The sequence below is a fragment of the Rhea pennata genome, chromosome 2, assembly GCF_028389875.1.
Source record: "Rhea pennata isolate bPtePen1 chromosome 2, bPtePen1.pri, whole genome shotgun sequence".
NCBI lineage: Eukaryota > Metazoa > Chordata > Aves > Rheiformes > Rheidae > Rhea > Rhea pennata.
The window spans coordinates 95,381,619-95,395,868 of record NC_084664.1 but is presented as its reverse complement, the minus strand read 5'-3'; the positions used below and the strand labels follow the sequence as shown (position 1 = coordinate 95,395,868).

The following is a 14,250-nucleotide window of genomic DNA, read 5'->3' as shown; positions in this document are numbered from 1 at the left end:
TGCAGATGCTCTTCTCAGGAGAAGACAGTGCATGCTTCAGCCTAGCGCTAGGAGAGCTATAGTGCAGCTGTGTCATGGAGAGCCCACTCTCTTGTGCTACTCATGCCTTCCCACTGTAAGTTTTGTCCGTTGTAGTCCCAACTTACCTCTGTCTGTGCCTCTAATCACAGATACATTAATTCTCAAAAATACCAGCATGCATGTTCCCTGTAAATGTGAGGGGGAGACCCTGCTATGTAATTTTGGCAAGTACCTACCTCAGATTTCTCTTACTTACTTGGGGAAGGAAGGATAATTTAAATCTTTCTGTTTTGTTTTAATACTGAGAATATCATGGTATATTGCAGTGTAAAGATTTGTGCAATCTAAATTTTTTAACTGTGGGGGAAACTGTAACTTCTGCAGGAAATTCATCCTTATGTGTGGACACTGTTAAAATTCCTCATGTCCTTAGATTAGAAGAAGGAGGGGAAGGAGAGGCCAGAAAAGGGGGGCTAGATCTTCTGCGTTTTTAAGTTCCTAAGAAGTTAATTTGAGGTCACATTATGTCACCAAGAAAACCAGGAGGTAGTCCATTTTGTAATCAAGGTAGTTTTTAACAGACACAATAATAATAAAAGAGGGTCTTTAGTTCTTGCTCCTGGTAAATATTAGTTCACACAAATTTGTCTTTCCCTTGCAAAAAAAGAATTACAGTATTTCCCGTAAACAGTATGCATCATTTCTTTGCAACTTTCTCTTCCCCAATCTATATCACACCCTTTCAAAAGAATGGCTGGCAGATGGCTACCAGCTAGAGCTGGTGACTAGAGCTATGCAGAGCAATTTGTTAAAGATCATAACTTTACTAGTGTAATAATCCATATTTATGTTCAATCTGATTGCTAACACTGAGGCTTACAGCAGAGCATGAATTCCACTGAATTTCCACTGGAAAGGAAAGACAATAACATTTAAATAATGACTACTTCTCACTCCTCTTTTATTTTTTTCTGTAGCCATGGAAAATTTTGACTATCTGTGTGCTTCTTGGATAATTTATTAAAATATCTATTCTCTTCCTTTTTCTTCCCTTTTTTTTTTTTTTTTTTTTTTTTTTTTTTTTTGTGTGTGTGTGTGTGTGTATGTGTGGAAACTACAGCTGAGGAAGTGGAAAGACTGGCTGCAATGCGTTCAGATTCTCTAGTACCTGGAACTCACACACCTCCGATCAGAAGAAGAAGCAAATTTGCCACTCTTGGAAGACTTTTTAAGCCATGGAAATGGAGGAAGAAGAAGAGTGAAAAATTTAAGCACACTTCTGCAGGTAATAATTGCAGTTGGATTGGTTCATATATCTTGAACTATTTGCTCAACAAGGCTAAGCATCAGTAGTGCAACCCCAATTTGTAAGTGCTTTTAAGGTTATTGTAACCTGGCTGGCAGGGATGCCTCAGATTCTAAAACATCTTTAATTTTATTACCAGCTGTTTCTTAAAAAGCTAATCTAAAACTAAAACTAAAGAAGCAGCTTGCGAAAGCCACATTTTCAGGTTCTGGTATTAGAATGATGACATCACCCAGAAAAAAATTTGTTAAATTGATTTAGCAGATTAGAGGTAAAGGAAATGTCAATATAAAAAGACAGAGTAGTGGAGGATGTAGCCACATTCAATGTCTGTAAGTGCTAACAGAGGACCAAGAAAAACACATGACAAAGGACTTGACGTTTTGCAAAGTAACTTGTGTAACTGTAAATTATCTGATCCATTAGACAGTAATGATATTTCATTTGTTTTCTGAGGAGAAACAAATTTCTTTCCATTTCCTGCCCCATCTCTATTTAATACTCTTAACTTAAGACTTAAAAAAAGAAAAAGAAAAAAAAAAAAACACCCAGGATGGAAAACTGCAAAAGCATGTGTTTTATTGTAAATTGGTCTGAGTCAGAATCACAGATCCAGGCATTTTTTTACTTGGTGGAAGTTTGTACCTGGCTTCTGGATTTGGGTTTTTTGGGGGGCAAAGGGGGATTTTGTTATTTATTTATTTATTTAGAAGGCTTCTTTTCTTTGTTCCTCCATGATGACTTACAATTAGTGTATGGGTTTCTGCAAGTCTCGAGTCCGGGTTGACTGTGAGAAAACATGAGTTTTCTTCTGATTTCTAATTGTTCTTACTAAACTAAAAACAAAGCACTGAGAATCTTGCATCTTTAAGTGCCAGCAGAGGCTAGAGATACACCAAGTTGCTCTTTGATTTGCTTATTGCACAGTGGAAGCTTTTAGGGAGGACTTGCATTTAGCTTCTGACATCCTATGTTTTCCTGCAAATGGCCCATAATCGCACAAGAAGCCTCATTTACCTAAGGGCAAATTTTTGCATGAGCATGTGATTGAATGGAGAAATAAGAATTTTCAAGGTTCATACCTACGGGCACTCTTTACTGTATAAGCTGCTCCTTGATTTGTCAGGCAAAGGCTAACGAACTGGAATTGGAATAGATGGCTGTATTACTCTGAGTGGTGATCTTATTTGTTGACTTGACAGTTGAGAAGCTATTGTCACCAGAATGACATGTTGCAGCAAAGCAAAAGTCTTTCATGTGCTGTATCGGTTAAAACCATAGTGCAGCATAGCAAGGTTTCTGTGAAAATCGTACCTCTCTTTGGCACTTTTGCATATATGGACACTGGTGGCAACTAGTTTGAAATTAGTTCTCGGTTAGTTACAGCTCGTAGCATAATCACAGAAGTACAGAACTTGCATGGATTGCAAAAGCCTCTCTACTTTTTATTTGTATGGCTTATCCAGCTCCAGGAAATGGGGTTGAGCTGCAAACTGTGGTGATTAGGCTGATTAGTTGGAAGCTTGCTCAGAAATGCCTGCAAAGTCTGCCGTGGGCATTACAATACCTGTTATGTAGATTTGCACCAATTTCCAAAACATTTGAAAGTACACAGTGATTAAAACCAGAGTAAAAACATATATCTTCTTTTCTCAGAGTAGAAGGAAGGTTTATCAGAAAAGCCAGCGTATGTTCTCCTCCCCTGGTAAGAGGGACTTCGATAACTGGAGAACTAATTTAAAAACAGGGTCTGTGGTTTGCAGGAAATGTTTCTTGATTGTAGTATGGGGTTTGATCTGAGTTGAATCCAAAAACAACTTCTTTTTTTTTTAATCTTCATTTCTAGTAAAACAGCAGTATCCTGCAGCTGTTCTACAAAATTGGTATTCTTGTCAGCTCCCCTGCTAATAGCTGCAGCAAAATTGACAAGGATGTCAAATGTGCTGAGCACTCCACAGGAGCCATTGGGAGAGATGTGCTCCTAGATTGTACCAGAGCTAGGGACCCATGGTTTCCGTCATCCCCACCCCGAGGGAAAAGGAAGCATCCTACCAGCCCCCGGGGACCTCCGGAGATCATCTAGTCCAACCCCCCTGCTCAAGCAGGGTCACCTAGAGCATGTTAGACAGGGTTGCATCCAGGCGGGTTTTGAGTATCTCCAGAGGAGACTCCACAACCTCTCTGGGCGACCTGTTCCAGTGCTCTGTCACTCTCACAGCGAAGAAATTCCTCCTCACATTCAGATGGAACTTCCTGGGTTTCTGTTTGTGTCTGTTGCCTCTTGTGCTGTCACATGACACTGCTGAAAAGAGTTTGGCCCCATTGCCTTGACACCCTCCCTTCAGGTACTTGTAAACATAGATAAGATCCCTCCTCAGTCTTTTCTTCTCCAGGCTAAACAGGCCCAGCTCTCACAGACGTTCATCTTAGGGCGGATGCTCCAGTCCTCTGATCATCTTTGTAGATGGACTCTGTCCAGTAGCTTCATGTCTCTCTTGTACTGGGGAGCCCAGAACTGGACGCAGTATTCAAGATGAGGCCTCACCAGGGCTGAGTAGAGCAATACCTCCAATCTCACTGAGAAAATGTCTTTAATTTTTGTAATAAATCAAAGGACAAGCCTATGAGATGGCATAATGAGAGCCAGCATGAGACTTTGTAATACGGGCTTATTTTCCTTTAGTGCACTGATGAATGTGACACTTCAAAAAAACCTCACTTTAGCATCCTACAGGCATGCACCCAAGCTTTCCCACCTGTATAGAACATTACTAATTATTAAAAATAAATATTCATGTATTTTATTAGCCTCTTATTTGCTGCAACAATAGATCAGTTATTTTAAATGTCAAAAGTAACATATCGTTGAGATCAAAATCCATGATCTTACCTTTTGAAACTTCCATTGAAATTAATGGGCATTTTTTTCTGGTGAAGAGTGGAAGAAAGAGAGAGACAGGCTGATGGTTAAGGGTGAAAGGTTGCTTTTTTTCAGATTTCAAAATGCTAACATATCTATACCTTTACATACTAGACTAAAAACTCTGTTTTAAGGATTATTTTTTCAGAGATGAGCTGCTTTAAAATATACTAAAAGGCTCACTGGGCAAAAAACCATCAAGGTAATAAGAAAAGTTGTTTACTGATACCTGACATCTGCATAAGATGAGTTGGAAAATCTGTAGTTTGGTTGACAGAGAACCTGAACATTATGCTTGTGTATGGTTCCTCTCAACAAAGCAACGTTCATGTTGTGGTATTTGAACAAGTCAAGGCCTCCATCCTCCATCGTCATTACTGTATTGTCACTGACTAGCAGAAAGGTAGAAAAGTCTGTATACATTTTCAAACACTTTATATATTTGTAAGTTACCACCATGGTAACTTGTGGTTTGATATCCCTATAGTGACGATGTAGGAAGGTTTATGGTTTGATACTGCCTTGGTGTGGACTTAGTCATGAAGCTGAAAGTCATGTTTTCTGAAGCAGACATCTAATGTCTTTGACTTGCAGTTGGTCTGTCTGTGGGCATCATCGTAATGTGGCTTGCAGAGCAACAAGAGCAGGTAGAAAAGATCGCACCATGGAATACTCTGCTGTTGTGAATCAGACTGGAGAGATCAGGCCAGATCTCTCTTACCAGCTGCCTAAATCTGGGGTTTGGTTTAAGAGAGCTCTTCTTCTATAAGGTACAGTATAAGGAGGTTGTTCAGAGCTTTTTCCGGGAGTGACAGACGGGCTCAATCTGTGTGGACAGACTCAATCGCCAAGTGAACAGGAAGGGAAATTATACCATGTGATGTACACCAGTGTGCCCCAGCAGGGGCTAGAGCCCAATTAATGCTCACAGTAATTCTCCTCCTGGGCAGAAATGAAGTTCTTGCCAGCACAAAGTGTTTTTCAGTGCCAGGATTACAAATTCTTTTACCACAGAAGCTCCTAATGGCAATTCTTTGATGGACACTGAAACTCCCACCATACAATAGAAATGCTCTTGAAAATGAAGTTATGTAGGGAATTATACAAAGAAATTAAACTCAGCTACAATGTTATTCATGCTATAGTCAAAGGTGTTTTTTTAAAACTCATCTAACATTTCATCTTGCACAGAAAGCATGAAAACCTTAATTACCATAAGGGGCTGAGTGTCCCTGGCAGCGATGAGCAGTATGATAAAGCTGATAGCAAAAGCTTTGGGAGTACAGTGAGACTTATAAATGGCAAGATTATATCACTTAATGAGACTGTTTCTTTTATATGACGAGTAGCAGTCTAACTTAAGGCAGAAGAAGCTGGGAGGAAACAGTGAATTTTCTCTGCCTGGACAAGATTCCTTAGCTGGATGCGTCTGGGATGGCTCCAGCAGGCTGCACAATGATTTTAAAACCACACCAGGTTTTCTTGTAATCAGTAAAGCAGATAGCAAGAAAGTAAACTGGCTGATGTCCTCAACAACCCCTTTTCATCAGTTTTAATACCTAGATCTTGTTCTGCTTGCCTTGATATGAATTTGAAAGTAGTTCCTCGGTGTGCTCTTGTTTTGTTGTACTGCTGTGCATGTGCTGGTGAAGTATTATTTCTGGCTGCATTTTGGAGAAGGACGTGCACATTGTCTTCTGAAATAGAGGAGCTTGAGAGTAGATAGAGTTCTGGGTTTGGCTGAAATATTATTGAAGTTTGCTGGGTTTTTAAATCACTATATTCATAGAGAGCAAACTGCTTGGTCCAGACCATTACTGACTTTCAACCAAGACAGGCAATAATTGGTCCCTACAAAAGAAAGAAATGGTATATCTCTTTCCAGGATTGTTTTCTGTTGCTTGTGTCTTTGCCAAATTAACCATCTGTACTGGAATCTTCTATATCAGGTATCAACACATGACTGATTTTTTAGAACCTTTTAGAAAAACATTTCAGCTGCTTTCAGAAGTCTGAATAGGAAAAAAATGTCCTGCTTTGCCGTTTCACGTTTCTGATGAAATTGGTGAATTGGTGCCTCTCTCTTCCCCTCACCTTTGCTCCCTGAGTTGCAGTGTCTAGACAAAGATGAAGAGAAAGCATGTAATGTGTACATGGAGGAAACAATGACTGGACTGAGAAAAGGGAACGAGAAAAAGGTGGGGAAATAAGGGGTCTGGAGAGCTCAGTAGTTTTTAGTCAAAGCAAGGGATTCAGCAGTGTTTGGGTTGGGTACCTACGTGCCCCGTATGAAGAACAGAGAAAGTCCAGCACCTGAAGAAAGAGCTCCACAGAAGCAGTAGAAGATTGTCTAAGGTGGCCAGTCTGCAATGTGAGAGAGAAGAAAGGAGGTCTGGTAAACCCAGCTTTTCTGCTCCTCCTGGGAACTTGCCTTCATTCACATCCTAGATCTCCCTCCTAGAAATAACCACTTAAAACTCCTTTAACAGGGTAATGAGTCAGTCCTCTGGTGCAGCAAGTCCCATATCCAAAACCTAGTGGGTGAGCTAGCAGGCCACAGGCTGTCCAGTGACAGCGATTCCCCTGCCTGGTGCTTGGAGTGCTGTCCTGAGAAGAGGAAATTTCAGCTTCTGCTTCACCGAATACTTGATGTGTTTAAACTGATGTTTAAAACTGTCGTAGATGTTGATGTTTAGGAACCCTCTCAAAGGGACAGAGACTAGGCCTGAAAGTAGCAGAACAGGATACAGGAAGAGCCAAAAGGCAAATCAGCATGAACTTGATCAGCCAGGTTCAGTTGGCATGCTAAGGCTTTCAAGGCAAGCTGGTAGGGGGACCTGCAGCCCAAGGACCTTAGGACTCTCTAATCCTTGTTCAGACAGAGGATGACAGTCTTCTCTTGCCTCTATTCACTGTAATAGCAAAAGTGTGTGCGCTAGATTTGGAGATTGAAGCCTGATGATGTGGATAGTTCCACAAAATGGAGCATAGGGGTTTTTTGGTTTTGTCTTTTATGGCATGCATACATAATTCTTCTCTTTACTTTGACTCTTGCTCATACTCTTTAAAGACTAAAAATCAAGTGTGTCAGAACTAAATTCCCTCAGGCAGCCATTAACTGCCCCTGTCCCAGAGTCTGTATTAAAATAGCCATTCATTTGATGCCCAAGTACATTTTTTTTCCCTTGCTAAGCCTTGGTGTTGTTCCAGTCAGAGTAAAAGAAGTGATCTATAAAATTCTTCTGTCAATATATTTTTGTAAGTCGAGTCTCCTAGTCAGCAGAGGGAATGCTTAAATTTAGTAACACTTACATGCAAGGACTTCGGATGTTTCTGATTAATAACAAGAAGAAAATAAAAAGAAGTGATAAATTCGTGCAATTAGAGGAACTGCTATTCATAAACCATCTCCAGATTATTTTATGCCTACTACTGATTGATTATTTCTCCCTACAATAGGTAAATATTTTGAATTTTGCTTTCCAGAATATTCCAAATGTTAGAAATCTGGTAATTTGTTGCCAGTGCTGCTCTTAAACATTCCTACTACTTCTGTTTTTAAAATGATTGCCTCTTGTTTTTTTTCATGTGAAACTGTCTGACTAGCTGTTAAAATATTTGTACTATTCATGTTATACATCTGCGTGATAATCCAAAGGGGAAATGTAGGTTAAAGACTCTCTGCCACTGATCCCTCATACTTTTCCTCCTTCCCTTCCTCCAGCACCCGGTTTTCTCCCTGCTAAGCCTTTGATTTTAGGCAGGTGAGCTGGGAGAAATTTTCTCATGTGGAATTTTTGGATCTCATGTCAATTTTTTTTTTTAGGTTTTTCCAAGTGCTTGTCAGGTTATAGATGTCTATCCAAAAAATTCCTTCTCTACATTTTCAGACTCTACTTTGAAAATAGTATTTTTGTTTGCATTGCTAGCTAGCAAGGATAATGACTGCCTTTTAAAACACTTAATGATTTCATTCTCTTCTCCTGAACTTTTGTCTAATAACAGCTGGCCAACAGAATACTTGTTTTTCCATGTTTTGCAATCCTATGCGAAAGAGATATATTGGAATTACAATGCTTCTTGTACTTTCAAATCAGACTTTCTAGATCTGGATGTAGATTTCTGCGATAATTACGTTTTCTTTTTCCTTTATCCTCTTACACTGATGACCTGTAAATGTAAAGCTGAACTGGTGTTGAGCAAGAGAGTGGCGAGGCATCTCCCTTGTAGTGCAGCTGAGTCTATGTTTACGCTGAAGTTTGATGTGCTTCAAAGTCCTGTTCTCACTTTTTGAGTAAATCTATTAAGGAGATTGTGTGAAATTTTCCATAACCCTTTTGATGTGAGTTAGCAGCCAGATAGCATAGACACCGGTTGAAGTCAGGTATTTTTGGATAATTTCCAAGATTTGGGGAGCATAGAAAGAAATGGTAATGATGTAAATCATAGTGCATGCTTCCAAAAATGTTCTCCGATTTTTGAAAGCCCAGCAATACAACCCCTTTTCAGAGGTACTCCGTAGTCCTTTGTTCATTGTTTTGTGTTTGTTTTTGACAGAGGGCAAGCTCATTTTCTGAAGGAAAAGCTGGCATTTTACAGAAACTTAATGTTCCTATATGTTCACAAACATGCACTGACTTAGGCAAATATTTTTATCTGAAGAAAATTCCAGAAAATAAACACAATATAGTTCAGTATTTCTTAGATGGATCTTAGAAGGTTTTTATTCAAATTTATATTTCTGTTTCGAATTTGAACTAGATATTAACAAGGATAACTAAGAGGTTAAATTCCAAATATGAAATGGTCTGACACAGATGAAAACATTTTTAATTTGAGTTTGCTGAAATATTACACCAGCTCCAGGACTGAATAAACAATAAAAATATGTTTTAAATTTTATTTTTGCATTAATTAAAAACTTTGCATTTTATATATTCTTGAATTATGAAGGGGGGAAAAATTCACCATCTGAATCTAAATGTGGGTTACCATCTCTGCATGCAGTACCATTTTCATAGTATCTTCTTAAAAGCTAGCCAGGAGTTTTGTGAGGGTTTGTGCAAAACTATAGAGGATTTTTAAACATTTGGTCTATTGTCTTTCTACAGAGTGAACAAGACTAGACTGTGTATTTGCTTAGTGCTGTGAAACCAAAGATCCGCAGAGATATTTAAACCCAGTGGTCGTTTTCAACTATGCAATTAGACTAAGAGCCCAAAGCTTATGGTAGGAGAAGACACTTCACAACAAGTCCAAGCCCATGGTGACCCCAGCTTCTTAACTGCTTGATTTATACCTCATCATCATTTTCAGAATTTGCATTTTAAATGCAAAATTCAGGTGCTTAGTTATATTCAGAAGATGCAGATATGATTTTTACACAGAAGACAGTTGTAGTATCTGTCTATTTTTGTACTTGAATTGCCAAGTGGAAGCTTCTGGTTCAAAAACGGGGGGAGGGAGGAAGGGAGCATTTTTATTCCACTCTAGATCAGCGTCTTTCTGCCTTCTTGAAATCTGCTGCATAACATATTTCCAGGCTTTAAGAAGAGGACTTTGCTTGGCTGAACTGAAAATGCATTTGGAGACTGTTCTAACCCCTTGCCAGCTCTTCACACTGCTTTAATGGAACATTTGAGATGAGGCCCTTCAGTGTGTCCCATCTTACCAAAAAGGGACGTGTAATGAGGCTGTTTGGGTTTTATGCTAATTACATTTCCAGCTGCTATGAAGATTATATGAGGCCGCCCAAGCTGTAATACTGCAGCATAATTCTATAACAATGCATTTCTGTTAAAATGATATAATGATGCAATTAATCTATTAGAGAATTTACAACACATTTTGAGGCTTGAATACGTGCCATGCACACGCTGTTAATATCCTAAGCTTCTGCTTGTTGTGCAGATTACAGAATAACATTAACTGGAAATATTTCAAGAAGTGTTTTACCAACAAATTAGCAATAATAGAATATTTGGTTTGGGGGAGAGAGAATCAGAGTGTCTGGAAGCAGTTCATTCTCCTGTAAAAAACTGTTGTATATCCTCAGCTGCTATTTCAGTGACTCATGAATGTACAGTCCTCATCAAACTAAACTGTTACAGATTACTTTAGAATGTTTTCATTTAATAACAAAATATATCAAAGCTTCTTTTTATTTTTAGATTGCATTTGAAGCATGGAAATTAATTACCATCTCTCAGACTGTTGGTCTTTGTTCTTCAGGTTTTTAATGCCCTTTTTAAAGATGTGGGGGGAAATAGGAGCATTTTAAAGGGAAACAGAATTACAAAGCATTTGATCGGTGGTAAGAAAAAAGACATAACAGTAGTGGGCAGTTCTAAAGCCAGGTTATCTACATAACCAAAAAACACTACTGTCTTTTTCTCTCTCTTTCTTATTAGGAAAGAAATGGGGATTAAGCTGGCTGGTCTCAGGGTAACAGAGCACTGGAACAGGTTGCCCAGAGAGGTTGTGGAGTCTCCATCCATGGAGATATTCAAAAGCATCTGGACATGGTCCTGGGCAAGCTGCTCTAGGTAACCCTGCTTGAGCAGGAGGATTGGACTAGATGATCTCCAGAGGTCCCTTCTAACCTCAACCATCCTGTGATTCTGTAATTCTACTATTAAAAAACTCATACCCTCAGTCATTTCCATACTTCCATCAAAGAAACGGTTGCTGAAAATTACCATGCAAATTTGTCATCAGTAAATAGTCTGTATTGCTCAGGGACAAGCCCTGAGATTCTGAGGAGCCTGTCTTTGGCATGGCGGATTTCACCAAATCTTCTTTGTAACTTCACTGGTTCCGTAGTGGTTTTGTTAGAGGTGAACCTGGCCCTTCTGCTCCAACAGGAATGAAATGGAAAACCTAGTGTGCTTTTCACATAGTGCTGTTGGGTGATTTCCAAACGGGAAATTTTTTAGATGCCTTCACCACAAACTGCTGTTGAGGAAGTTTTATTCCTAGAATACTGTTTTACTTTTGCTCAGTGTTTCCCGCAGCAGAGTAAATGAAGCAGGAACCCCTGGGGCAAGAGTGGTAGTACATCGATTGGCTGCTATTGTATCGGTGACTTGACTGACATCTGACCCAATTTTTGACTGGGAAATGAGTTCTTGCAGTAATTTGAACATGCAGGCCTGTGGCTCTAATCTCATTAGCTTTTTTTAATGACATAGTAGCTGCCCAATATATGGTTGTTTATGAACTGCAGTAAAAAAGCACACACAGATAAATGAGGAGAAATTGGCAATAGGGATGAGAATCCCAGAGTTGAAGACTGGAAGGGATGGCAGTCACCTAGACAAAGCCATGGGCTTCATGAGCTCTTTCTAGGGTTGCTGGAGCTAATATGTTGAAAATAGTAAGTTGTTGCTAGAAGGAGAATGTGAATTGCCCTTCATGCAAAGGTTTAACAAGAAAAAAAAAAAAAAAAAAAAAGATTATGATTTGGGATAGAAACATAGCTTGATAAAGAACTTTCTTTTTTTCCTGGAAATCTTGGTCTAGGTCTGGCTTATATTAGGGCTTGTTTATAAATCGCCTCTTGGAAAAGTTACTCTGAGTTATTTAAACCATAAATATAAAACAGATTAGTTATATCACCATAAACCCTTGGGTGGATGTTTATTTAGTTCATAAACTCATTCACTTAATTTGTTAAGACCAATTCAGTTTTGAATTAAAGCGTCCGCATAAGAGTTTAATGTGGCATTACTGATCCTCCTCGGATTATTTAATTCAGATTACTTTTCCTGAATCTTGTAAGCAGCCAGCTAGTGTGCAGGAAAGAGTAGAACAAATAACTACCTTACCTGCAACAAGAGATGAGATCTAGAGGCTACATTTGGTGAGAGTTATACCTAGCTACTCCTGGAGTGAATTAGTGGACTAGACCAAAGAAGCATGAGGTGATAAGAGCTTTTGGTGAAGAGATAAAACTGCTAACCTGCATCCCAGTCTTGTCCCTTGAGAAGTCTACAGATAATTACACTGCAGATATTGCCAGACTTAACTGCGGTTTGCCAGATTTGATTGCAGTTTCACCAGGTCTCATCTCTTTTTTCTCGATCAGTCTGTCAGTGTGTGAGTTAGAACTCCAACTCACAAAGGCAAGTAATTCAGAGAGCACCTTGCATCCCATTAGTAAAAAAAAGATTTCTCATGCATGTGACTGCAGGAGACTGAAACCAAAAGCACAGGGAAAAAATTCTCAAATTCTAATCAGCATTTAATCTCACCTGATGATTGATTTTTAGCCTGGGGAAGAGAAGGCTGCGGGGGGGGGGGGGAGCTTATCAATGTCTATAAGTACCTGAAGGGAGGGTGTCAAGGGGACGGGAACAAACTCTTTTCAGTTGTCCCATGCAACAGGACAAGAGGCAATGGACAAAAGCTGAACCACACAAAGTTCCGCCTGAATGTGAGGGGGAATTTCTTCACTGTGAGAGTGACGGAGCACTGGAGCAGGTTGCCCAGAGAGGTTGTTGAGTCTCCTCTTCTGGAAATACTCAAGGCCCGCCTGGATGCAACCCTGTCTAACATGCTGTAGGTGACCCTGCTTAAGCAGGGGGTTTGGACTAGATGATCTGCAGAGGTCCCTTCCAACCTTACCGATTCTGTGATTCTATGAATGTTTATAGTTGACTTTACTGAAACCAGTTAGATTTTCAGATAAATATTTCAGTTCTATAATACAGTCTGAGTAAAGAAGACTGGAGATAGTTAAAAATAAGACTTATTTTGGTTTCCATTGATTTATTTAAGCCAAAAATATAATGCTACCTATTGTTAACTGCATTTGAATTGTTTATTATCTGCTGGATGTTCCTTTCATGACATCAAGTTTAATTTGCCTTTCTGTCCCCCTTGCACACTTTTACTAAACAGTGAAGGTAGAATAGATCTATGACAGCTGAACATCACTCACTATTCCTTTCATTCTTGCTAGAGTTGCAGGTATACATTGTCAGGCTGAAAATTTGGTTTTCTTAGAAAGTCTCCTATTTTGCAGCTGGATGTGTGCATGCAGATGTTTTAAGGAGCAGACCTTAGTTTCCCTTTCATTTAAGGTTTTAATTTAGTAATTAACACCCTTTGTCCTTTGTATCTTCCAGAGCTCTATGTATACCTCTCAGAGTTAACCAGGCAATTGCAAACAATTCTGCTTACCAAAAGAAGCAGTAAAAATCAGCCTTTTGCTGTAGTGAATCACCCTTCTTTGACTTATCCAACAGCATTATTTGCCTAGGTAAAAGAGAAATTACTAAGGAATTTACATTTGCCACTAGCTAATGCTTGAGCCTGAAAACACAAATCCATCACAGACCTTGGTCTGTATGTGCTCTTCACTAATTCCTTACTTAAAAGTAGCATGGGGCTGACAGCTGAAGACTGCATAGATAAGCAGTACTCTATGTTAGGTCTGAATAGTGCCCAGAAATGCTGCTGCCTGAAGGTGGCATGTATTTGTGCTGAAAATAGTTCACGATAGGTTTGATTTCCTTCCTGCTGAAGTGGATGAATTCTCCCCCTGTCTTCTTCACTGGGTGCAGGGTGCTTGGCAGGTAGTTGATGGATGCCAGAAGCCTTTGCTCTTACAGACAGCCCACAAAGGCTTCTGCCAACTGTGCTATCTCCCTTTTCAGGTGTTTTGTAGCTAAAAGAAGATACTGGGGCTCGGTAGGTGCTCAGCTCTTTGCAGTAGTAAGCTTTGTGTCTACAAGCCAAAATGTTTCCAGGATGTACATGTATGCTCAAAATGCACCCTTGTCACCCTTTATATTAAAGTTCTGCCTGAAAACACTTTGATGCCCATGAACTTTCTATCACCATTATCAGGAATCAATGCTACATTTACACTTGCATGCTGGCACTTACATTTTCAAAAATATCCTTAACATCCTGTGTGCTTTATAAACCTGATCGAAAACTCTGTAAAAAATGATCTTTGGATTCTCTCTGGTTTTCATGGACCTAGAATCAAGCCTAT

General features: G+C 39.4%; 1 protein-coding gene across 1 annotated transcript in view; it reads left to right on the top strand.

Annotated features, from left to right (window-relative positions):
* Positions 1-14,250, top strand: part of PHACTR1 (phosphatase and actin regulator 1) — a 306,637-nt gene that overhangs the window by 183,711 nt on the left and 108,676 nt on the right. The window contains exon 4 of the mRNA XM_062568046.1: positions 1,142-1,306. Coding sequence (XP_062424030.1) covers positions 1,142-1,306 — 165 coding nt within the window. The remainder of the gene's footprint in view (positions 1-1,141; positions 1,307-14,250) is intronic.